This window comes from Anoplopoma fimbria, chromosome 3 (genome assembly GCF_027596085.1).
Source record: "Anoplopoma fimbria isolate UVic2021 breed Golden Eagle Sablefish chromosome 3, Afim_UVic_2022, whole genome shotgun sequence".
Classification (NCBI taxonomy): Eukaryota; Metazoa; Chordata; class Actinopteri; order Perciformes; family Anoplopomatidae; genus Anoplopoma; species Anoplopoma fimbria.
This window is the reverse complement of record NC_072451.1, coordinates 377,859-401,245: the sequence shown is the minus strand read 5'-3', so window position 1 is coordinate 401,245 and position 23,387 is coordinate 377,859. Positions and strand designations below refer to the sequence as shown.

At 43.6% G+C, this 23,387-nt stretch overlaps 2 protein-coding genes across 2 annotated transcripts in view; both read right to left on the bottom strand.

The window, feature by feature from the left end:
• Window positions 1–229: 229 nt before the first annotated feature.
• slc4a2a (solute carrier family 4 member 2a) lies at window positions 230–15,595 on the bottom strand. The gene is made up of 21 exons (XM_054627185.1): window positions 15,560–15,595; window positions 15,105–15,261; window positions 14,494–14,710; window positions 14,288–14,412; window positions 11,127–11,284; window positions 9,387–9,567; window positions 9,011–9,146; window positions 8,624–8,771; window positions 7,870–7,966; window positions 7,589–7,773; window positions 7,221–7,437; window positions 6,112–6,315; window positions 5,776–5,924; window positions 4,373–4,567; window positions 3,859–4,068; window positions 3,290–3,379; window positions 3,030–3,196; window positions 2,687–2,940; window positions 2,425–2,594; window positions 1,290–1,463; window positions 230–310 (listed from the first exon to the last, which is right to left on the bottom strand). The coding sequence occupies exons 1-21, from the start codon at window positions 15,593–15,595 to the stop codon at window positions 230–232; spliced, it is 3,351 nt and encodes a 1,116-aa protein (XP_054483160.1).
• A 5,484-nt stretch (window positions 15,596–21,079) lies between these two features.
• The window catches only part of ttc19 (tetratricopeptide repeat domain 19), an 8,663-nt gene continuing 6,355 nt past the window's right edge, over window positions 21,080–23,387 (bottom strand). Inside the window, exons 9-11 of the mRNA XM_054627476.1 lie at window positions 23,310–23,387; window positions 22,692–22,854; window positions 21,080–22,443 (exon numbers count right to left, since the gene is read on the bottom strand). The exon at window positions 23,310–23,387 is cut by the window's right edge and continues 86 nt beyond it. Of these exons, the coding sequence (XP_054483451.1) occupies window positions 22,286–22,443; window positions 22,692–22,854; window positions 23,310–23,387 (399 nt within the window). The 3' untranslated portion in view covers window positions 21,080–22,285. The remainder of the gene's footprint in view (window positions 22,444–22,691; window positions 22,855–23,309) is intronic.

Sequence of the window (23,387 nt, the reverse complement as noted above, 5' to 3'; positions counted from 1 at the left end):
ACCATGAAAAACTTCAAATGCACAAGTAAATATGAGACATGTTATTTGAGGGTAAAATGTGCATTTAATGAAGCAGTACAGAGTTAGTGAGATATTTAAAACAGGACAGAACAGCAGACAATACAGAGTCACACTGATGAAGACAGGATGTCAGAAGCGCAGCTACAGGATACACGTCAGATATGCTAATGAAGGAGGTGGATCGACCTATCAGGAGGCTGCTGCCGGGTCACACGGGCATCTGCAGCTGTGAGTACTCGTCCTGGCCCTCCTTCTCCTCCAGGTGAGGCTCTGCATCGTCGGCATCCAACTACAGCACCAGAGGTCAGAGGTCAGGACTGGGAGTCGTCGTCATGGCAACAGCATATGGCATACACATAGATTGAGTAGTGAGAGTATTCTGATATTTCAATGAGTAAAAGTAGCAATACCACAATGTACAAATACTCTGGAACAACTTTAAGTCTGCATTAAAAGCATGTGTTAGGAAGTTCAACATCATAATTCATCTCTAATATCTATTTATATTAATGTGAAAACATCTCCTTCAAACTACTGGATTTATTCTAGTTCATCACCAACACTACATTTTACAGATTACATGTGAACACATCATGTTAACGTCAGAATTTACCTTCAGACAATACTCATTTTCACTGAACAGAGCCTGAACGCATCATAATGTAACTGAACTGAACCTCCGTTCACTAGCCGTTAGCGGTGCTGCTAACGTTACTAGCTCTCCTCCTGTTAGCCGTTAGAGGTGCTGCTAACGTTACTAGCTCTCCTCCTGTTAGCCGTTAGCGGTGCTGCTGACGTTACTAGCTCTCCTCCTGTTAGCGGTGCTGCTGACGTTCTGCTGCTCTCGTCCTGAGAGCATAAATGATGTCCTGATCTCATATTTGACTGGATATTGGAGGATAACGATCGTCTTTATTTCACTCTGTGATGGTTAAACTGTGTCATTAATTAGTAGGAATCACAGATCGACAACGTTCCGTTACACCACTAACTCTGGCGTTAGCAGTGGCTGGAGCCTCCACACACACTGAGCGTGTTCAAAGAAACAAGTCAAGTGTTTAATGTTTGATAAGGAAACATGAGTATCCTGCATGCTATTTGATTCTGATGTAGCGTTTAGGGCCTCGTGATTGTGCAGCATTGAGCTGTGTTAGCATTGAGCCGTGTTAGCATTGAGACGTGTTAGCATTGAACCGTGTTAGCATTGAGACGTGTTAGCATTGAACCGTGTTAGCATTGAGCCGTGTTAGCAGTGACGATGGACTCACACTCTGCAGCTCTCTGCGGGTGAAGAGGCGAGGCAGCAGCAGCATCCTCACCGGGATGGTCAGCAGCAGCATGAAGGGGAACGCCAGCGCCGCCGCTGTTGCCATGACGACCCACAGGAGAGACAGACAGGTCAGCTGGACGACAGTGAACAGGTGCATCCTCAACGTCCTCACCTGTGAGTGAGCAGGGAGACAGGTGAAGCACAGACAGACAGGTAAGCTCATGGAAAAATATGTGTATTTACACGTGATGTGCCTTTTAATAGAAACTTAATGTTCTATTCAAAGAACCCAAGTGTTTCAAGTCAAGTCCAACAAGTCCCAAGTCAAGACAAAAAGCCTCATGTCACTGAGTCAATTCCAGACCAACAAGTCCCAAGTCAAGTCCAAATCAATACCAACAAGTCAAAAGTAAGGTCATGTCCAACAAGTGCCAACTCAAGTCCCATACCAAGTCTAAGGCAAGTCTCAAGTTGAGTCTCAAGTTGAGTCCCAAGTCAATTCCAAGTCCAACAAGTCCAAAGTCAAGTCAGAAGTCAAGTCCAAGACAATACCACCAAGTCCCAAGAGAAGCACCCAGGTCATTGTTAGAAGTCAAGGCCAACAACTCCCAAGTCAAGTCTCAGGTCAAGTCCCAAGTTAAGTCCCAGGTCAAGTCCCAGGTCAAGTCCCAAGTCAAGTGCCAAGTCAAGTCCAAATCAAGACCAACAAGTCAAAAGTAATTTCATGTCCAACAAGTGCCAATTCAAGTCCCATATCAAGTCTAAGGCAAGTCCAAGTCAAGACCAAGTCAAGACCAAGTCAAGACCATTAGTCAAATCCAAGTCAAGTCTCAAGCCAAGTCCCAAGTCAAGTCCAAGACCATAAAAATCCCAAGCCAAGCCCCAGGTCATTGTTAGAAATCAAGACCAAAAAGTCCCAAGTCAAGTTCCAAGTCAAGTCCCAAGTCAAGTACCAAGTCAAGACAAACAAGACCCACATCAGTGTTCCATGTCAAGACCAAAAAGTCCCAAGTCAAGTCCCAAGACACTCTTCTGTCTGAAGAATAAAGTCTCCAGAGCCGTGAGTCTGATTCTTGTCCAGGTCATGTGACTGGAGTTAACACCTCTGTCCTCGGTCAGGGGGCGGGGCTAACCTTGCGGACGTAGTTGTGGTCAGGGTGGTACTTTGGAGGCATCAGCAGCAAGATAAGTCGCTCAGTGAGCTGGATCCCATTAAGCGACATCACACCCATGTAGAGGAAGATCCCAAACAGAACCGCCAGAGGGATCTTACGCAGAACCTCCCCGATCACAATGGACAGACCTGAGGGGGGGACGGAATCCAGTTCAGAAGAAGTAGTAAAGGTAGTAAAAGTAGCAGTGGTGGTTGTAGAAGTACTGCAGTGACAGTCATACCCACTAAAACAGCCACCAGGAAGCCTGTCACCCGCTGCTCCTTGACCTCCTGGATGCGGGGCTTGTCTCCAGGGGCGACGGCTTTGCTCATGACAGTGAGAGCGTTGGTGTGGGTGACGGAGCGAACTGTGGCAGCCGATAACCAGGGCAGACCAAACAACGCTGAGACTCCACCCACCACCACGATGATGAGGAGATCCAGGTGGAAACCAGTTCCCTTCACCAGCATCCTCTCCTTCTTACTGACAATCAGCCTGACGGACAGACACGGGAAAAAAGATTTTAATAGTTTAAGCTATTAAAATAAAAAAGTAAATACAAAGGCAAGAAGAAAATGTTGTACGCTGTGATCTGGGACTCCATGAAGATGAGGATGAAGACAAGGATCGCTGGCAGGATGCTGGCAGCCATCATCCAAACAGGAAACTCCCCGTCCGACCCCAGAGGAGAGATCAACCAACCACGCTTCTCCGGACTGGACACTGAGAATCCACTGGGTACGTTCAGTTTCTGTCAGCCAATAGGAAGAGGGAGTTTAAATGTCTGAGTCTGTCCCAATGTGTCCACACCGGGATCACTTGTTAAAATCAGCCCGGGTCTGACCTGGGTGTAGGTGTCCTCCACGCTGTAGTCCACCAGAACCATGAGGAGGATAGCAATGGGGACACCAAAGTCTCCAATGATCCTACGGAGCTGAAACACACAGAACACCAGCTTATGGATCAGTGGTTTGGTTGGAAACTGCAGACATCTCCCAAGGTAAGAACCAACATGTGCACTGAAAACTAGGACCCAGTGACGTTTTGACAGAGTCCCTGGATCTAACACTCTTGGGAGATGGAGCCAATGAAAACATAATAATTTCATTATGTATTTTATGTTGACTCTAGCAAAATAATAATTGTTTTATCAGTTATAAATCGTGGATCAGGTGCTCACATTTCATTAAGTGCAGCTGCAAGACAAATTAAAGAAACCTTCCAGGACGGTTCCTGTGTGTGAACATGTTTATGCCTACCCATAACCTTTGTGTGGTAAATGTACCTCTACCTTGATCCGTACATACCTGTGTACCTGTGTACCTGTATGCGTATGTACCTTTGCCTTTATCTGGATGTGTACTCATACCTTTACGTGTACCTGTGCTTGTACCTGTACTTGTATTTACTGACCCTGCCGGGGAAGAAGGAGCTGTTCTTGAACTTGCGCAGGTAGAAGGCGATGAAATATGTTCCCACCATGAGAAGAAATGACAGCAGAGCTGTGTTTGGTTCTCCAAGAACCTTCCCTGAATTCCCGGCAGCTGCAGTGTAGTTGCACAGAGATGGAGATACTGTGTTGTTTCCATGGAAACAGTTTTGGAGAGGATGCTCCTGAAATATCTAGAACAGACCAACACAAAGAAGAAAAAAACTCATTGTGGCTCTGTGAGTTTTTGTTTTTTTAATGACTTTAATGATATATCTGAAATGACCCGGGTTGTGAAATACCGGGAAAACAAGAAGAACCAAACACTTCCAATGTTCTTCTTTTGACATCATTTGAGGCAAAAAACACTCAACTAGATCAATGTGTCTTATGTTTTATTTTTACGAGTCGATCTGTAAATGATCAAAATTATCTTAATCAAGACAAGTCTTTCATTAGGCCCCAGGCTCGTTGTGGACCTGTTACCTCTGACCTCACCTTGACTAGTTTGGCGAAGGTCTCATAGATGAAGATGAGGGAGATGAGGAAGGAGAAGATCTCCTGAGTGAAACGTGAGACAAAGCGAACCAGGATGCTTCCCTCGAAGGCCACGGTGAGGAGAACAATGAGCACCAGCCAGAAACCGATCCAGACCCGACCCGTCAGATACTCGATCCCATTGTCTTTACAAAACTAGAAAAATAAAGACACCAGGTAGGTTTCAGGGAACAGTTAACAGGTTAGCTAACAAGATACTGCAGCATTGCAGCAGCATTCTAGACCATTCTAGAGTCAGTGCCTGACTGACTAATCTAGATTCACCATAAAAAAACTTGACAAACATTACTGGCTGGGGCAGACATTTAGAATCTACTACCCCTTATTTGGTAGTTAAGGCAGATGTTTTTGTGAAATGTTTAGGTCTAAATAAGAGCCATTTGTAGGAGAGACCTTTAAAACTACTACTGTGGTTCTAAATCGTTCAACTAGGGATGCAGTGATCCAACTTTTACTTTTCCCATAATTCTGATACCCCGACTCAGGGAATCTACAGAGAACTAATTTGATATGAGGGCTGTCTTTTCCCAAACTTTAACATTTTACTGCTCATTATGTAAGGTAACATGAGGGCTGGCACTCTAACCTGAGTCGGACAAAGGTCTGACTCTGTCTGTTAGGGTGGACATTCACATTTAAAACCAGAGTCCCTCTTTGAACAGAGACAGTAATCATCTTCATTTCATGATCTGGTACCATGTGGCCAAAGATGCATTTTTAGGTCACGTGAAATCAACCAAGGCCAGAAGATGTGGTTGAAAACCTCAAAAACACAGTTCAATAAGTATAAAAATAGTTATTCATTTATTTTCAAGGTCAAGGATGGAACTTTGAATACTTATATTCTAAATATTCTAAATTGTATGTATGTAATGTATTATCGTTCAAGGGTAAGCATACACAAGGCAAACAAAAGAGGACCAAGGGAAGAACCCTGGTGCACACCACAGGTGTTTCACAGAGTTTCTGATGAGGAAGCAGAATTACCAGAGTTACAGAGATGGTGCTGTTGAACTGAAATTATAGATGAATAATTAGGGAACACAGAAAATAGTTGTCTAACAGGAAATCCCCACCAAAAGTGTTTTTAGAAAGCGTTTTTGACCTGTGTCACTCATGCGTCTCTAAGAACAGATATTCTTCCATTTAATTAAACTTTTCAACCAAAGTTGCGTCTGACAGAGGCTCCCTCCCTTTTAAGTTTTCAATATGAGTTTTAAGTCATTTACTGTCTACATTGAATGATCATGTTTCCCAGTCTGTCTGTGACTTCACCTGCGTCACGTGCTTGTCACAGCTAATATTTTGCAGCAGTTGGTAGGGTTTCTGTCAGGTGAGCTTACCGTGTAAAATGCCTCTTCAAACACCAGCAATGGTCCAGAGAAGCCGATCACCAGCAAAGGCTGAGCACCCAGCACACTGAACACTATGCCCTGCATCGCCGTGGCAACTATCAGCTCTGACACACCAATCAGACCCTCTGTTTTCTCCCCTGAGCCACAGAAAGAGAGAACCCGGCTATAAAACCTTCACAGAGAAGATATTTGACAACAAATTTATCTGTAACGGTTTAAGAAGGGTCTTTGTGAGGCACCCTTCGATTCAATCAACTTGCAGCGATTTGAAACTTGTTCAACCAAATCTCAACATCTGTCAGTGTTTCTGAAGTCTAGACTCACCCAGAAGTCCTCCAAAGGTGATGGCAGGCGACAGCGCGGCAAAGTAGATGAAGATGATGGCTGCCATGCACTGAGGGTTCAGAGCATCTCGGATGTCGCTGAGGTACTGAGGGTAGCGTCGAGTCAGGTCTTTGATCAGACCTCCAAAAAGACGGCCCGATCTCCTCAGGGGCTCATCACCGGGTTTGGAGGGAACGAGGGAGTCTGATAGATAAGAACTGAGCTCTGTTACTGTCTAGTCATTGAGCTGACATCACAACATTACACCTGACATCAAAACATCACGCAACGATTGGACGTGATATCCTCAGACTTCATCTCAAACTGAAAGGGCAGTCTGAGAGTGCAGACCTCCACCAAGGCTGTCTTCATAGTTGAAAAATAATGTTTCTTTCCCATGTAAAATGTTAACGAGTCTTACTAGGCCCATGCTACATCCATCCACCAAGTTTCATTAAAACTGGTCAGTCATTTTTCAGTTATCCTGCTGACAAACAGACAAAGAAAACCATACAGGACACACAACCTACTTGACGGAAGAAATATTCCCTGCTCTGCTGATGACATGCTAATTTACCTTGCAAACATCTCGGACTTCGCCTTCGATGTGTAAGATTCCGCAAGATCTAAAGAAGTTTGAGCCCTTATTCTACTTTTATCTTGAAGTAAAGCGCTCAGTATTTTGTTCTAAAGTCTGTAACATATTCTTTTGAGAGAATGGCATCAAGGCTCAAACCTGCTTGTGAAGAAAGATTCAGTGAGACGTTTCAAGACTAAGCTGTTCCACAAGAAGTTTGAATTTAGTTACAAGACCAATTCTGCAACCCAGAGATGCTCAGACACTGTAATTGGATGTTCATGCACTGAAGCCTTAAAAATACTCAGAGAGTGGGAACCAACATTTGACACAGGCAAGTGTTGAACTTCCAACTTATAAAGATGCAAACAATCATTTTGGGACAAATTTAAGATGTTAAAATGCCCAAATTTTCTTTGTGGTGGCCATGGGTGTTTAAAGATGCTCTTCATGTTGTCGTTAGTCACCTCCTGCCTCTCTCCTCTTTTTACTGTTTCTTATCTAATACAGGCTAAAATGCCCCTAAACCGACCTTCGTCCTGCTGAATGCTGCTCTGTTTCTCCTGCAGTTTGCTGCTCTGCTCCTCCCTCTTTCGGAGCATTTCTCGTTGGAAGCGGGCGACCGAGCGGAGCAGCTCCTCGCCGCCGACATCAGAGGGAGGGAGGACGATGCTACAGTCCAAGAACCGGTTGATGGCCGCCAGAAGGTCTTGGCGGTCGTCCGCCTGGTACGCCGCCTCGTGGAAGAGCTGAGGCAGCAGACAGAGGCAGAATCCATTTGACCACATTACGTTGGTTCAAGACAGAACAGCAGCTTCAGGATAAAGATGAGTTATTTGGCACCATCTGGTGGTTAAATCCAGAACAGTGGCAGATGGCATTAAACCTGCAGGGACTCGCCTTGTCGGACATAAGCGTGGAGATGGAGCGTCCAATCTGGTGGTAGTCTATGTTGGCGGTAGGCGGGCCCAGCAGAAGGAAAAGGAACCTTACAGGGACAGGAACCTCCAGGACGGACTCCAGCAGGACCGCCTCCTGCAGACGCACAAACGCCATGGACGGCTGCTCCAGGAAGCCCACACTGCCTGCAGACACGTCAGAGGGATGCAATAAACCCACTGAACCTCATTCTCTACAGGTGGACACAGCATTGAAGGTGATGATGCAGATGTGATGCGTACCCACGAGGACCACGGTGGCCTCAGCTCTCTCTGGGATCTTCTCCATCAGCTTCACTTCATGTTTGGATCTGGAGAGACTGATGGGCAGGTCTTCTTTCTGAACACACACACACACACACACACACACACACACACACACATATATATATATATATATATATATATATATATATATATTTATATATATATATAGTTTTGGATCATATTAGACAAACAACTTCACTGCTGGCAGACTAGTTCACCGGGAGGAGAGGAGAGTTACGGAGAGAACAGCTAGCTAGTTAGCTAGCTTGTCCATTAGTAGAGCTGTCTAGTTAGCTAGCTAGCTTGTCCATTAGTAGAGCTGTCTAGTTAGCTAGTCTTTGGAGCTCCCGCTTGCTCTCCTCCAGGCAAAGTAAGGAACGGTAGTCTCAGCGCTGCTGCTGGACACCAACCCTCTGTTGGGCTCATTTTCTGTAACCAGTGTAACGTTAGCATGAAAGCATGGTGGAAGTAGCAATGTAGCTAGCTACCTAGCCAGTCGCTAAATGACTACATTTGAAGGCCTCAATGCTTTATCCACACACTCACACACAAACAGTATTTGAAGCTAAATAAAGTAATGTCACATAGTGCTATTTTATCTGCGTCTCTTGGTCACATGACCCTTAAAATACGAAAACAGCTGTTTTCACTGCTGCTTTTATTGGTTCATTAGACTTCCAGTGAAGCTTTAGATCATGATCAAACTTTGAGTCAAAATGTTTCTTCTTACTTTGGACTTCTCTCCGTCAGCCTCTCTGTGATTCGTCAGATGGATGGAGGACTCTGATTGGCCGTTGTGTCTGTCCATCAAGGCGGCCATGTTGGCTGCAGAAATGTACTTGCTGAACAAGCTGTGATCTTTCTCATCACTGGGGTGACTAATGAAACAAATATAAAAATAAATACATTTATTAAAAGATATGTTACTGTTGCTTCCTGAGCAGCAGTGGATGAATGGATGAATTAATGGACGGATGAATGAATCATTAGATAATGAATGAATAAGTGGATGGATGCGGTACAGCAGGATGAATGAGTCATTGGCTGGATCGATGAACCATTAGGTGGATTGATGAGTCATTGGATGATGGATTGATCTTTAGGTGGCTTAATGAACCTGTGTCTGAGCAGCAGAGCTCGGAGGACGTTGGCTCGGTCTTCAGCTTTGATCTGATCTGAGATCACCATCTGCTCCACCACCTGCTGAGCGATCCCCGGCAGAGTATTCTGTTTCAGATCCAGGAGCACCGCCCCTGAGAACACAACGCCATGACATCACACACACTGACATCATCACACACTGCCATCACACACTGACATCATCACACTTTAATTTAAATTAAAGCAAAAAAATTAAGGATCTCTGGCTTCACACTAATTTATGTTAAGAGGTTTGTGGGGAAATCAAAATGAATGAATGGGATTTTAAGGGACGTTTGAACTGAGGTGATGTTCAGAGTTTCTCCACTGGGGGCAGCAGAGAGCCTCCTCACCGTGGGAGATGGTTTTCCGGAGCTCCAGCAGGGAGCGGAAGGACAGGGAGGCGATGTGTGGTCTCCCCCAGCGCTCTGTCTCCTCCTCCACCTCCTCCTCAAACTTGATCCATCGAGCCGTCTCCCTCCACTGCAGCTCCTGGTTCCTGTCGATCACCAGCTCGTTCAGCTCCACAAACACCTGGACACACACACAAACCCGTCTGAGTGACTTATGAGGACATCACATCGGCTCACACTCATTCCCCGGGCCCATCCCCAACCTTCACCATCTCCTTTACATGTCTAAGCCCCGCCCTAAAGGCAGGTCCCCTCCAGGTGAACCATTAATGTTTATGGTGAAGACTTGGTGTAAGTAAGGTACAGTAATCCTGGAGGTTAAAACCTGGTCTACACCCTCACACCTCTAAACCTACAGATACCAGAAATAGAGAAAGAAACTAAGTCGCCCTCCAACCATCTACGAGAGAACGATGGAGAGACGTCTTCACGGAGCTTCTGTCGTTCTTTCATGTCAGCTGGTGTTGTTGTTTGTATGAATATATATCCAGAGCAGAAACAGCTGATCAGTCATGTGACTTAAATGTTTCCAAAATCTATTTAGTGCAAAAACACCTCAAACATGCTGAAAAAGTTTTTAATATTTTTAATAATAATAATAATAATAATAATACATTTTATTTATAGAGAGTACTCAAAGACGCTTTACAGACATTTAAAATCATTATTAAGAGTTTTTATCAAATGAAGTCGTTTCCATTAAGTTTTTCTCATGAAATATTTCACAATGAGCATAAAATGATGCAAATGTAAACCGAGTTTAAGTGATAAACACCAGCTAAACATGGAGGACACTTATAACAGGCTGGACCAGGCTTAACTACAAAAATACTTTAAAAAGTAGAATCATCTAAAGTGATGGTGTTTTACTGTATGTTATTACCGTCAAAAATACATATAAAATACTCAAACCAGAAACCTGTCTGTCTTCCATATCGACCTCCACTCATAATTTAAACTGAACAACGGAAACTAAAAGATAAACCAAAGTAAACCACACTGTATGATGAAACAGGACCAAACCAGGCTAAAGTGGACTAAACCAAAGATAAACTGAGATACAGCGCTCCAGACCAGAATAAATGATGTCACAAATCAGGATCAATAAAGTTATTTAGTTCAAACTAAACCCGACTCAGAGAAAAATCATCCTGTACCTTTCTCTGTCGACTCTTCAGGTCCGAACCGACCATCCTGAAGACGAAGACACACTGAGCAAGAGAGAGAGAGAGACCGACGGGTCTACCCTCTACCTGTCTGTCTCTACCCGTCTGTCTCTACCCGTCTGTCTCTACCCGTCTGTCTCTACCTGTCTGACTCTCCCTGTCTGACTCTCCCTGTCTGACTCTACCTGTCTGACTCTACCTGTCTGACTCTACCTGTCTGGCTCTCCCTGTGTGACTTTTACTCTCTCATTAAGCGTGGTTTGTCACCCATTCACCAGGATTAACCTGCTCATATTGCCGGCTCGTCTTTCTTCCCTCCTCTCAGCTTCATTTCTGTTTTTATTCTAGTTTTCTAATCACATCATTCAAACCGTCTGCAGTTTGAGTCAAAACTATGAAAGCAGTTCAAATGTCAGAGACACAGTAAGAGTTGTAAACTGAACGTTAAAGTTGAGGTATTAAACAGTCGTTATGTGAGCAGTGAAAGCAGTGAAGTGTGAGTCCGTCCTCTGACCTCATGAGGTGTTCGGTCTGGTTGGAGGTGTTGGAGGTGTTGGAGTTGTGACTGAGTTTGGCTGCTGATCTGATCTTTGGTGACGTGGACGATCGGCCCTCTGGAGCTCCGCTTCACCAGGTGACGCCTCACTGCCGGAACATTGTCCAATCGGTGACCTGTGGGGGGGGCATGAGTGTGGGATGAGGTCAGAGGTTAAAACCAGACTCACGGACACACACAGACATGTTAACGTGACTTTTGAGGACATTACATTGACTTACATTCATTTCTTAGAGACTTACTAACTGCTACCAGGTCTTCACCCTAAATGTTCTGATTTACATTACGGGGTCGTGTTCTGGTGAGTCCCCACGATGTGACAGTGTAAACAAATGTCATTTACGCCAACACACATATCCCTGTACATCTGTCTTTGTGAGGACCCTTACTCTAACCTCTACCTGAACCTTTGAAGAAGTGAAGACCGACCAACATGTCCTCTCTCCAACATGTCCTCTCTCTCCAACATGTCCTCTCTCCAACATGTCCTCTCTCTCCAACATGTCCTCTCTCCAACATGTCCTCTCTCTCCAACATGTCCTCTCTGTCCTCTCTCCAACATGTCCTCTCTCCAACATGTCCTCTCTCTCCAACATGTCCTCTCTCCAACATGTCCTCTCTCTCCAACATGTCCTCTCTCCAACATGTCCTCTCTCTCCAACATGTCCTCTCTCTCCAACATGTCCTCACTCTGAGGTATGAACTTGTTTTGTTCCTCACTATGTTGCGTTCACAGAACACACACGCTGAGGTCTCATGGGAACTTTCTGCAGACTAACTGAGTTTCAGGCTCGATTGAACTTAAATGAAGAATCTGTAAGACGACACGTGAACTCTGAATTATCCAATCAGCTAAACACACACACACACACACACACACACACACACACACACACACACACACACACACACACACACACACACACACACACACACACACACAGGTGTGTTAACCCCCTGCAGTAATGAAGGTGAGTTTCAGGTTTCTGTAAAATTGGATTTTCTCTGAAACAGGACGTTTTCACATCATTTCTTGTTTTCCTGGAAGTCATCAGCCAATCACATTCCAGCAGTGAGAGTCAGCTGACCGTCTACCTGACGTCAGTGTACTATGAACAAAGTAGAAAGTACTGCAGGTAATCATAGTATGAACCCTGGAGCATATAAAGGAGGTTCAATGTTACATATACATTGAAGCAGCAGGAATATTAATCCAGAAACCTCAGATATAAAATATTTTACTACTTTATATACTTTTATATACTTTAACTTTGACAATGTTCTGAGTTCAGGACTTTACTTGTAACTGATTATTTTATCACCGTGGTTACTGCCTTTAACCTTGTAGAAACATCTTCCTCATGTCTTCTACTTTCTGTGACAATAAGGTTTTCCTTCAGTATTTGTTAGTTTTAAAAGCAGCTTTGTCAAGTTTAACTTGAGTCCAGATCACAAGTTTACATCTCTGACATCATCAAAAGACAAGAACATACGAGTGGTGAGAGCTCAGGTGTGTTCATCAGTTCATCCTGCAGAGTACTCACTGAGATCAGCGTCTGTCAGACCACAAACAGTCCTCCAGGACCAGGACCAGGACCAGGACCACAAACAGAAGACTGACAGAGTCCTCCACGACCAGAACCAGAACCAGAACTAGTACCAGTATCAGAACCAGGACCAGAACCAGTATCAAAACCAGGACCAGGACCGAAAATAGAAGACCGACAGAGTCCTCCACAACCAGGACCAGAACCACTCAGACACAGAAACAATAGATAGAGGCCGTGGGCTCTGCGTGTAGGAGGACCGCATTGTGTTCAGGTCACATGATGAAGATCAAGAAGTGACAGAAAGCTCTTTCATGTTGGAAAACTTTCCGTCAGTTTGTCTTCAGTCAAAGTGCCCCAGTGCATGCTGGGAGAGAGTTGGCAGCCTGCACTTATAATGATGATGCTAACCTGGTGATCTGATAGCACGTTATCATGCTAACATTAGCCAATGATCATTGAATGTCTTAGTTCTGCAGGTATCAGATCATAAATACACAGACGATCAATAAAGTTATTACATTTCAAAACTAAACTAAAGGTGTAAACTATAAAATCAAATATATTTAATGTGTAGAATAAATACAGTGTTCTGTGGCCACATTCAGAACATGTCATTGTTTCTCTGACGGTTCTCTGGTCTCTGTTCTTTTATTATTATTATTATTATTATTATTTATTATTATTATTATTATTTATTATTATTATTATCATTATTATTATTATTATTATTATTATCATATTATTATTATTATTATTATTATCATTATTATTATTATTATCATTATTATTATTATTATTATCATTATTATTATTATTATCATTATTATTTATTATTATTATTATTATTATTATTATTATTATTATTATCATCATTATTATTATTATTATTATTATTATTATATTATTATTATTATTATTATTATTATTATTATTATTATTATTATTATCATTATTATTATTATTATTATTATTATTATCATTATTATTATTATCATTATCATTATCATTATCATTATCATTATTATTATTATTATTATCATTATTATTATTATTATTATTATTATTATCATTATCATTATTATCATTATTATTATTATTATCATTATTATTATTATTATCGTTATTATTATTATTATAATTATTATTATTATTATTATTATCATCATTATTATTATTATCATTATTATTATCATTATTATTATTATCATTATTATTATTATCATTATTATTATTATTATTATCATTATTATTATTATTATTATCATTATTATTATTATTATCATTATTATTATTATTATTATTATTATTATCATCATTATTATTATTATCATTATTATTATTATTGTTATTATTATCATTATTATTATTATCATTATTATTATTATTATCGTTATTATTATTATCGTTATCATTATTATTGTTATTATTATTATCATTATTATCATTATTATTATTATCAACATTAGTAGAAGTATGAGTATAATTAGAATTATTATTCTATAATAATATTTCTATAATTAATTATATAATTATTATTACATGATAATAAGATTGAAGCAGTTCACTGACTCTTGATGCCGTCCAGGTCGACACTCATCAGCGTTTCTGCCTCGTCAGCGTCGTCAGCAGCAACGCTCGTCATGATGCAACCAGGTGAAAGACCGTTGTGATTGGACGAGATGGTTAGAGCGTCACTGTGAAGGGGAGGAGCTACATGTTAGGTGGATTAAAAAGAGGGATAACTTCCATGTTTACCTCTCAGGTGAGTGACTCACCTGGTTGGCGTGGTTGTTCGCCTCTCCTCTCCATCATTTTGACTGTAGGACTCTTCCTCACCCTCCTCTTCCTCCTGGTCTTCTTCTATGGTGGCTGCAGTGTTAGGGGCGGAGCCTCGCCTCACCTCCTTCCTCCCCTCATTGGTCCTCTTCCTCCGGCTGTCAGCGGGCGGTTTGGACAGAGGGTGATGGACGTGGAGGGAAAAGTGACGGTGATCTGCAGCAGGGACAAAACAGACACTAAACAAACCCCTAGAACCTAGAACCTAAAGAACCAAGAACCTAGAACATATAGAACCAAGAACCTCATTACTAGAACCTAGAACCTACAAACTACAACCTACAACCTACAACTTACAACCTAGAACCTACAAACTACAACCTGGACCTTACAACCTAGTACCTACAACCTAGGACATCATACAACCTAGGACCTAGAACCTACAAACTACAACCTAGACCTTATAACCTAGGACCTAAAACCTACAACCTACAACATACAACCTAGAACGCAGAACAGAGAACCTAGAACATACTGTAGAGCCTACAACCTAGAACCTCCATGCTCGAACCTTTACAACATTAAAACCAGAACTGTTCTGGTACCCTACCCTCAAAGTCCTGCTCATCATAGACTCTTCTTTGCTCCGGCGGGCTGCGAGCTGCAGGACCAAGGATCTGCTGAAAACCCTGAACATCAAAGACCTTGTTCAGGTCCTCCTCTTCTTCATCAATATGGCCACGTGGAGGAGGACGAGGAGACGGAGACTGGAGGAGGAGACGGGAGAAGATTTAGTCCCTGAAGGCCCCATGCTCATGTTAGTCCCTGAAGGCCCCACGCTCATGTTAGTCCCTGAAGGCCCCACGCTCATGTTAGTCCCTGAAGGCCCCATGCTCATGTTAGTCCCTGAACACCCCGTGATCATTGTAGTCCCTGAACACCCCGTGATCATTGTAGTCCCTGAACACCCCATGCACACGGTAGTCCTAAATGCCCCATGCTCATGTTAGTTGTGAACGCCCTAACGTCATGTCTTCATGCGTTAATTAGATTACTGTGACTCACTGCAGACAGACCGCCGTCGTCCTGATGGTGGCTCATGGCTCCTTCGGGGGTCAGAGGTCAGATGGTCTGATGTTCAGCAGAGGAGTTCAGGCAACACAACCTGGAGGAGGAAACTCTGGATTATCAGGGATTAATGAATGAGAGTGAGGCGTTCATGGTCACTGCAGGGTGAAGATCATCTGTGTGTGTGTGTGTGACATAAATGAATGAATGAATTAGTGAATGAATGAGTGAATGAAGGAATGAATGAATGAATGAGTAATTAATTAATGAACAAGTTAATGAATGAATGAATTAGTGAATGAATGAGTGAATGAATGAATGAATGAATGAATGAAGGAATTAGTGCACAAGTGAATGAACGAATGAATGTGTTAGTGAGTGACTGAGTGACTGATCTGATCAGCAGTTTGAAGGTCAAAGGTCACACCATCAGCTGTAATACTGTCAGTGTGGTCAGACTGAGGAGGACAGTGACTCAGCACATCAGAGAGGTGAGTCAGCAGGTTTGAGACGTCACGAATCAGAACATCTAATGTTTCTAAACGAAGGAACAACTTCATCCTGGAAGAGTTTTGAGTTTCAAATATCAATAACAATTATTAATATACTGCTGGGAAGCTTAATCCATAATCATTGATTAGTTGATTGTATTGTGTTTAATTAATCTGAATCTGGAGTAAAGAAAGCTGCCAGAGAAATGAAGTTCAGTAAAAGTACAATATGTACTTCCATCAGTGGTGATATTTGAAAGGACCAATCAGAGAGCAATGTGGAGGAGACAGGAAGTGGTCTCCAGGAGTTCATTTGATCCTATTGGCTCCTGATTCTGATTGGTGATTAATAATCTGTGATATGTTTACATTACAGATTATTCATATTAAAAATATCCTATTTAATGTTTTAATTTATAAACTTTTCATGTCTTAGATTCTAGTTTTTGACAAGCGTGAAGTTTCTTCTTCTGCATATTTAATGAGCGTTGCTGGAGGGAGCTTCTGATAATGAAACATGAAATAACATGAATGATGTTCATGAGTGGAGGTCAAAGGTCACGCACACGTTACACACATCAACAAGAAACAAAGAGTTTAAAGGCGTCAAACCGTGATGAAGACATGATGTTTCTGCAGAGCAGCAACTGGTCTGAGTCCTGCTCTGTGTGTGTGTGTGTGTGTGTGTGTGTGTGTGTGTGTGTGTGTGTGTGTGTGTGTGTGTGTGTGTGTGTGTGTGTGTGTGTGTGTGTGTGAGTGTGTGTGTGTGTGTGTGTGTGTGTGTGTGTGAGTGTGTGTGAAACAGGAAGAGAGTTGGAGCCTACCTCAGCGTCCTTGCAGCACTGAAAGAGAGGAATTATAATGCAAAGACTGAAACCAACAGGGAGGTAGAGAACAGAGAAAGGGGGAGACAGGGGGAGAGAGAGGGGGAGAGAGAGAGGGAGAGAGGAGGAGAGAGGAGGAGGAGAGGGAGGGGAGGGAGAGGAGGAGAGAGGAGGAGAGAGGAGGAGAGAGGGAGGAGAGAGGAGGAGAGAGGGAGGAGGAGGAGGGGAGGAGAGAGGGGGAGAGAGGGGGAGAGAGGAGAAGGAAGCTGGATGAAAGCAGGAGAAGGAGAGGAAACAGAGTGAAGAAAAGGTCTAATTCTCTCTACAGAAACCTGATCAGCTGAAGGTCACCATGGCAACCAAGCTGTCCATCAAGGTTAGACCCGCCCCTGGCTTTCCACACACACACACACACACACACACACACACACACACACACACACACACACACACACACACACACACACACACACACACACACACACACACTCACACACACACACACATACACACACACAACACACACACACACACACACACACACACACACACACACACACACACACACAAACACACACACACACACACACACACAAACACACACACACACACTCACACACACACACACACTCACACACACACACACACACACACACACACACACACACACACACACACACACTCACACACACACCTACTGAGAGATTGTTCGCTTTGTCTCATGTTGGTCACCTGACCTCCTCATCACTCACGTGACCTCATCATCACTCACCTGACCTCATCATCACTCACCTGAATGCATCATCACTCACCTGACCTCATCATCACTCACCTGAATGCATCATCACTCACGTGACCTCATCATCACTCACCTGACCTCATCATCACTCACCTGAACTCATCATCACTCACCTGACCTCATCATCACTCACCTGACCTCATCATCACTCACCTGACCTCATCATCACTCACCTGAATGCATCATCACTCACCTGAATGCATCATCACTCACCTGACCTCATCATCACTCATGAGGTCCTCATCATCTGACCTCATCATCACTCACCTGAATGCATCATCACTCACCTGAATGCATCATCACTCACCTGACCTCCTCATCACTCACCTGAATGCATCATCTCTCACCTGTCCCTCTCTTGTTTAGCTCCAGAGCTACATGGTGACTGGTGTACAGTTTGTACATGTACATATTTAAAGTACTGCAGTTTTTACTCGTACATATTTAAAGTACTGCAGTTTTTACGTGTACATATTTAAAGTACTGCAGTTTTTACGTGTACATATTTAAAGTACTGCAGTTTTTACTCGTACATATTTAAAGTACATATTTAAAGTACTGCAGTCATGTCGAGGTATTTGCTTGTTTTTACCTGAAAAACAACTTTAACAAATGAGTCGCATCATAAATGTTAAAACGCTACAGGAAGTGACTCACCTCAGGTAAGGAGGCTCGACTCTCTTCTCATTGGCTCATAGAGCTGAAGGTCCACACCGCCCTCTGCAGGCCGACAGCAGGAAGTACAGGAAGAGTGGCGTCTTCAGGTCCGACGTCAAACTGTAAAACAGATTTAATGAGATTCTTTTACATAAAAACATCAGAACCCGCCCTCATCCTGTAGACCTTCTGCATAACACCATCATCAGGTGAGACTCCAGCACCAGCTAACGGGGCCAGCCTCCACCTCAGTGGATCAATAACCTCCTGACAGACAGGACTCAGCAGGTGAGGCTGTGAAGAACCTCCTCCAGCATCCGGACTCTGAGCCCCGGTGCTCCTCAGGGAGGTGTTCCTCAGGGAGGTGCTCCTCAGGGAGCTGCTCCTCAGGGAGGTGTTCCTCAGGGAGGTGTTCCTCAGGGAGCTGCTCCTCAGGGAGGTGTTCCTCAGGGAGGTGTTCCTCAGGGAGCTGCTCCTCAGGGAGGTGTTCTCTGCCCACTGCTCTTCTCCCTCTACACCAACGATGCTCCTCAGGAGATCCAGCTGTTAAAACACCGTCATCGGCCTCATCAGGGAGGTGAGGAGTCTGATACAGATGGGAGGTGGAGGAGGTCTGCAGAGAGACTCATAGGAGCCAGCCTGCCCTCCATCCTGGACCTGTTCATCTCCAGAGTCAGGAGACATCTCTGCAGACGAGGTAGAGCGCTCGTCCCGTAACCACAAGGTTGGTGGTTCGAACCCCTCTACAGTCAACATGCCGAGGCGTCCTTGAGCGAGACACCTAACCCCCAGTTGCTCCCCGGGCGCTGCCCACTGCTCCTCCGGGATGGGTTAAATGCAGAGAATTGTAATTTCCCCATTGTGGGACTAATAAAGGCTTAATTATTATTATTACACCACGGACACAACCAGTTCAGACTCCTCCCCTCTGGGAGGCGCCACAGAGCACTGTACACCGAAACAAGCAGACACCAGAACAGCTTCTTTTCTCTGATGAACAGTTAGTCATGAACAAACATCTAGTACCTTTATATTCTAAGTTGTATTTATGTATTTATGTTTATATATATGTATATTTACATATCCCACCCACCTCATGTGCATAAAGTATCCTGTTACAACCTTTTCTTATTTATTCAAGCATCCTCACACTCTGCATCTTTACACTTATCTCCATTTCATTGTTTTCGTGTTTTATGTTCATATAAATATACTTTTGAATTATTATTCATATTTGTACATAGTAGTTAAATGTTTATCCTAACCTTTGTTCTACTTTGTTGTCCATGTTTTTGATTATTTGTCTGTTTCTGTGTATGTACATGGAGATCAAACTCGTCGTGTGTGTTCGTATAGACATTAACGTGATTGTGATGAATACCGACCAATCACCATCAATGTTCTCTGTGAGATCCAGTCAGAGAACCTTCACTTTAGTGTTTCAGTCCATAACTGTCCGAGTATCAGTATCATTAAAATCAAAGTTATTATAAGACGTTCATCATGTCAGCTAGCAGACAGCCTGTGTGTGTGTTCATACCTGGTCAGTGTGTTGAGTCATCGATGTCCAGCAGAGAGACAGAAACCACCTGCAGCTACTTTTATACCACATCTCCTGTTTGAGTGTGTGTGTGTGTGTGTGTGTGTGTGTGCGTTAAAGGAACCTGCTAGCACAACAACAATTAACCTCTGAATGTGTGTGTGTGTGTTTACATGGGATTATGTGTGTGTGTTCTCATGACATCAGTTAAATCTGTAGAAACTGTTCTTCTCACATGTGTGTGTTTTCTTGTACTTGGTACATAGTGGGGACCGAGACTTCAGAGGCCGGTTTCAGGGTTCAGACTTGGTTTTAAGGTTCAGAAAGCAGGTTTAACAAACTCAGCTGATCAGGTTTATTCAATCTGAGTTCAGCTCGTATTTAGTGAATGAAAATACCTTCATCAGTGTAAGAGACGCGACTGTAAGCTCACAATCTGACCCAGTACTCATGTTCTGGGTGAGGGGGGTCAGGTTAAGGGGGTCAGGTTTAGGGGTCAGGTTTAGGGGGTCAGGTTAAGAGGTTCAGGTTTAGGGGTCAGGTTTAGGGGGTCAGGTTAACATGTTCAGGTTTAGGGGTCAGGTTTAGGGGGTCAGGTTAACATGTTCAGGTTTAGGGGGTCAGGTTAACATGTTCAGGTTTAGGGGGTCAGGTTAACATGTTCAGGTTTAGGGGGTCAGGTAATGCATCATGTCAACGAGGGTCCTCACAAAGGCAAAAGAACCAGGATGTGTGTGTGGTAGATTCCTGTTTGTGGTTTCTGCTGTTTGTTTACTGTCATCACTAAGCTTTTATTCTGTAAAAATTCAGTAAACACAACAGGAAGTTCACCTGCGTCACCTTCTGTGGGAACCTCTCTCTCTCACACACACACACACACACACACTATACTTTAAATCAAACCGCATTTTTTGTTTTAAAGTATGTGGTGAGTACCTATGTCTCATCATGTATCACTTTAGGAGTATTATTGTACATTTTTACTTTAGTAACCAGTTCCGGTTCATCAATCAATTCATCGATTCGACCCCCGACAGGATGTTTAGCATCGAGGTCATCGTGTTGAGCTGAATTATACTCAGATGTGTGTGATCCAGTGCAGTTCAACACCTATGACATCATTGATAAGACAGATGTACCTAATAAAGTGACCACCATCTATACTTCCTGTTGTTTAATTGACAAATCAAGAAAATGATTGGCAGATTAATCAATAATGGAAGTAACATAAATGAAGGTCCTCACAAGGACAGTAACCTGCTGTGTGTTTCCATCTGCTCCTCCGTGTCAAAGCTTTCATGTTATACTTTTACTTTGTTTTAGTAAACCCGTTTTTCTACTTTATAAAAACACACAATTCAAATAATAAGGAAATAAAAGATTGTATTTTTATGTATTAAAACAGATCTCTTCATTATTAGTGTTAATGATGTGTTATAATCTTAGAGCTCGTGTTAGGAAGTTAAACATCATAATTCATCTCTAATATCTATTTATATTAATGTGAAAACATCTCCTTCAAACTACTGGATTTATTCTAGTTCATCACCAACACTACATTTTACAGATTACATGTGAACACATCACGATAACGTTATAATTTACCTTCAACCAATACTCATTTAACTGAACAGAGCCTGAACGCATCACAATGTAACTGAACTGAACCTCCGTTTGTTAGCCGTTAGCGGTGCTGCTAACGTTACTAGCTCTCCTCCTGTTAGACGTTAGCGGTGCTGCTAACGTTACTAGCTCTCCTCCTGTTAGCGGTGCTGCTAACGTTACTAGCTCTCCTCCTGTTAGCCGTTAGCGGTGCTGCTAACGTTACTAGCTCTCCTCCTGTTAGCGGTGCTGCTAACGTTACTAGCTCTCCTCCTGTTAGCCGTTAGCGGTGCTGCTAACGTTACTAGCTCTCCTGTTGGTTTAAACACAGGTTGGTTGTTTACATTGTAACATTATCAGAGATTAGAGACTAGAAAAGCACAAATTAAGTCCTGATCTCATGTTTACTGAATATTGGAGGATAACGATCGTCAGTAAAACTTTATTTAACTCTGTGATGGTTAACGATAAACTGTGGAATCAATCCATGTTGAAGTGTGTGTGTGTGTGTGTGTGTGTGTGTGTGGGGGGGGGGGGGTCAGTACGCATCAGGGATCAACAAAAGTTCATTACAGCACTACAAACAAAGTATCAAACACCAGATGTCAAGGGTTCATCCTCTGCAGAGCATGACTGGGATCAAGGAGTTTAACAACTGAATAGAGGGTCACAGGGGTCCCTATGAACCTGTCCAGTCTGGAGGTCCAGTTTGTTGCTGTGGACCAACAGACAGACTGACGGACTCCTCATCTTCATCCTCCTCCTCCTCAGGAGAACCAACTCTGTCCATGACACACTGGGAATCCATCACTACTGTGCAGCCTCCCCGTCCTCCTTCCTCTCCTGGTTCCTCCTCTTCTTCACCTCCTGCAGTCCCTCCTGGATCTTGTCCACAGCCTCTTGGTCTCCGGCCTGCCGTGCCAGACTCAGAGCCTCCTGGTAGAACCGCACCGAGTCCTCCAGCCGGCCTGACGGACCACAGACAGAACATCAGACCAGATCAGAGACAACATACCTGGTGTCTCTATCGTTTGTTCAACCTACTTCAGATGAGGCCACGCCCACTTCCATATGAAAACCTGCACGGGCGCATTCCCATGGAAACCACGCTCACGCAGGTGTTGGTCATATGGAAGTGGATCCATCTGAAGTAGTTTGGACAAAGAAACGCACCAGGTGATGGCGGTCGGACTCAGAGACTTTGACCTCTCCTGACCTTTGTGCAGCAGGATGCCGGCCATGTTTCCCAGCAGCACGTGTTGGTCCGGGTGTCCAACGGAGCGGCTCAGTTCAACAGCCTGCTGAACCAGCGCCAGCGCGTCGTCATGGCGACCCTGCAAATCCAGGATGGTAGCCAGGTCGCTCATCAGCACCAGAGTCTGACAGGGGACAAAATGATGTCAGGTCTCATCTGGACATTTCACAAGAATGTGTCAACCTGTTGTCCTCCCTGTGGGTGTGTCTACCTGTTGTCCTACCTGTGGGTGTGTCTACCTGTTGTCTTACCTGTGGGTGTGTCTACCTGTTGTCTTACCTGTGGGTGTGTCTACCTGTTGTCCTCCCTGTGGGTGTGTCTACCTGTTGTCCTCCCTGTGGGTGTGTCTACCTGTTGTCCTCCCTGTGGGTGTGTCTACCTGTTGTCCTCCCTGTCTACCTGTTGTCCTCCCTGTGGGTGTGTCTACCTGTTGTCCTACCTGTGGGTGTGTCTACCTGTTGTCCTCCCTGTGGGTGTGTCTACCTGTTGTCCTCCCTGTGGGTGTGTCTACCTGTTGTCCTCCCTGTGGGTGCGTCTACCTGTTGTCCTCCCTGTGGGTGTGTCTACCTGTTGTCCTACCTGTGGGTGAGTGTCTCCCTGCTCCTGGCGGCAGATGTCCAGTGCGTTCTGGTAGTCCTGTCCTGCCAGTTTCAGGTG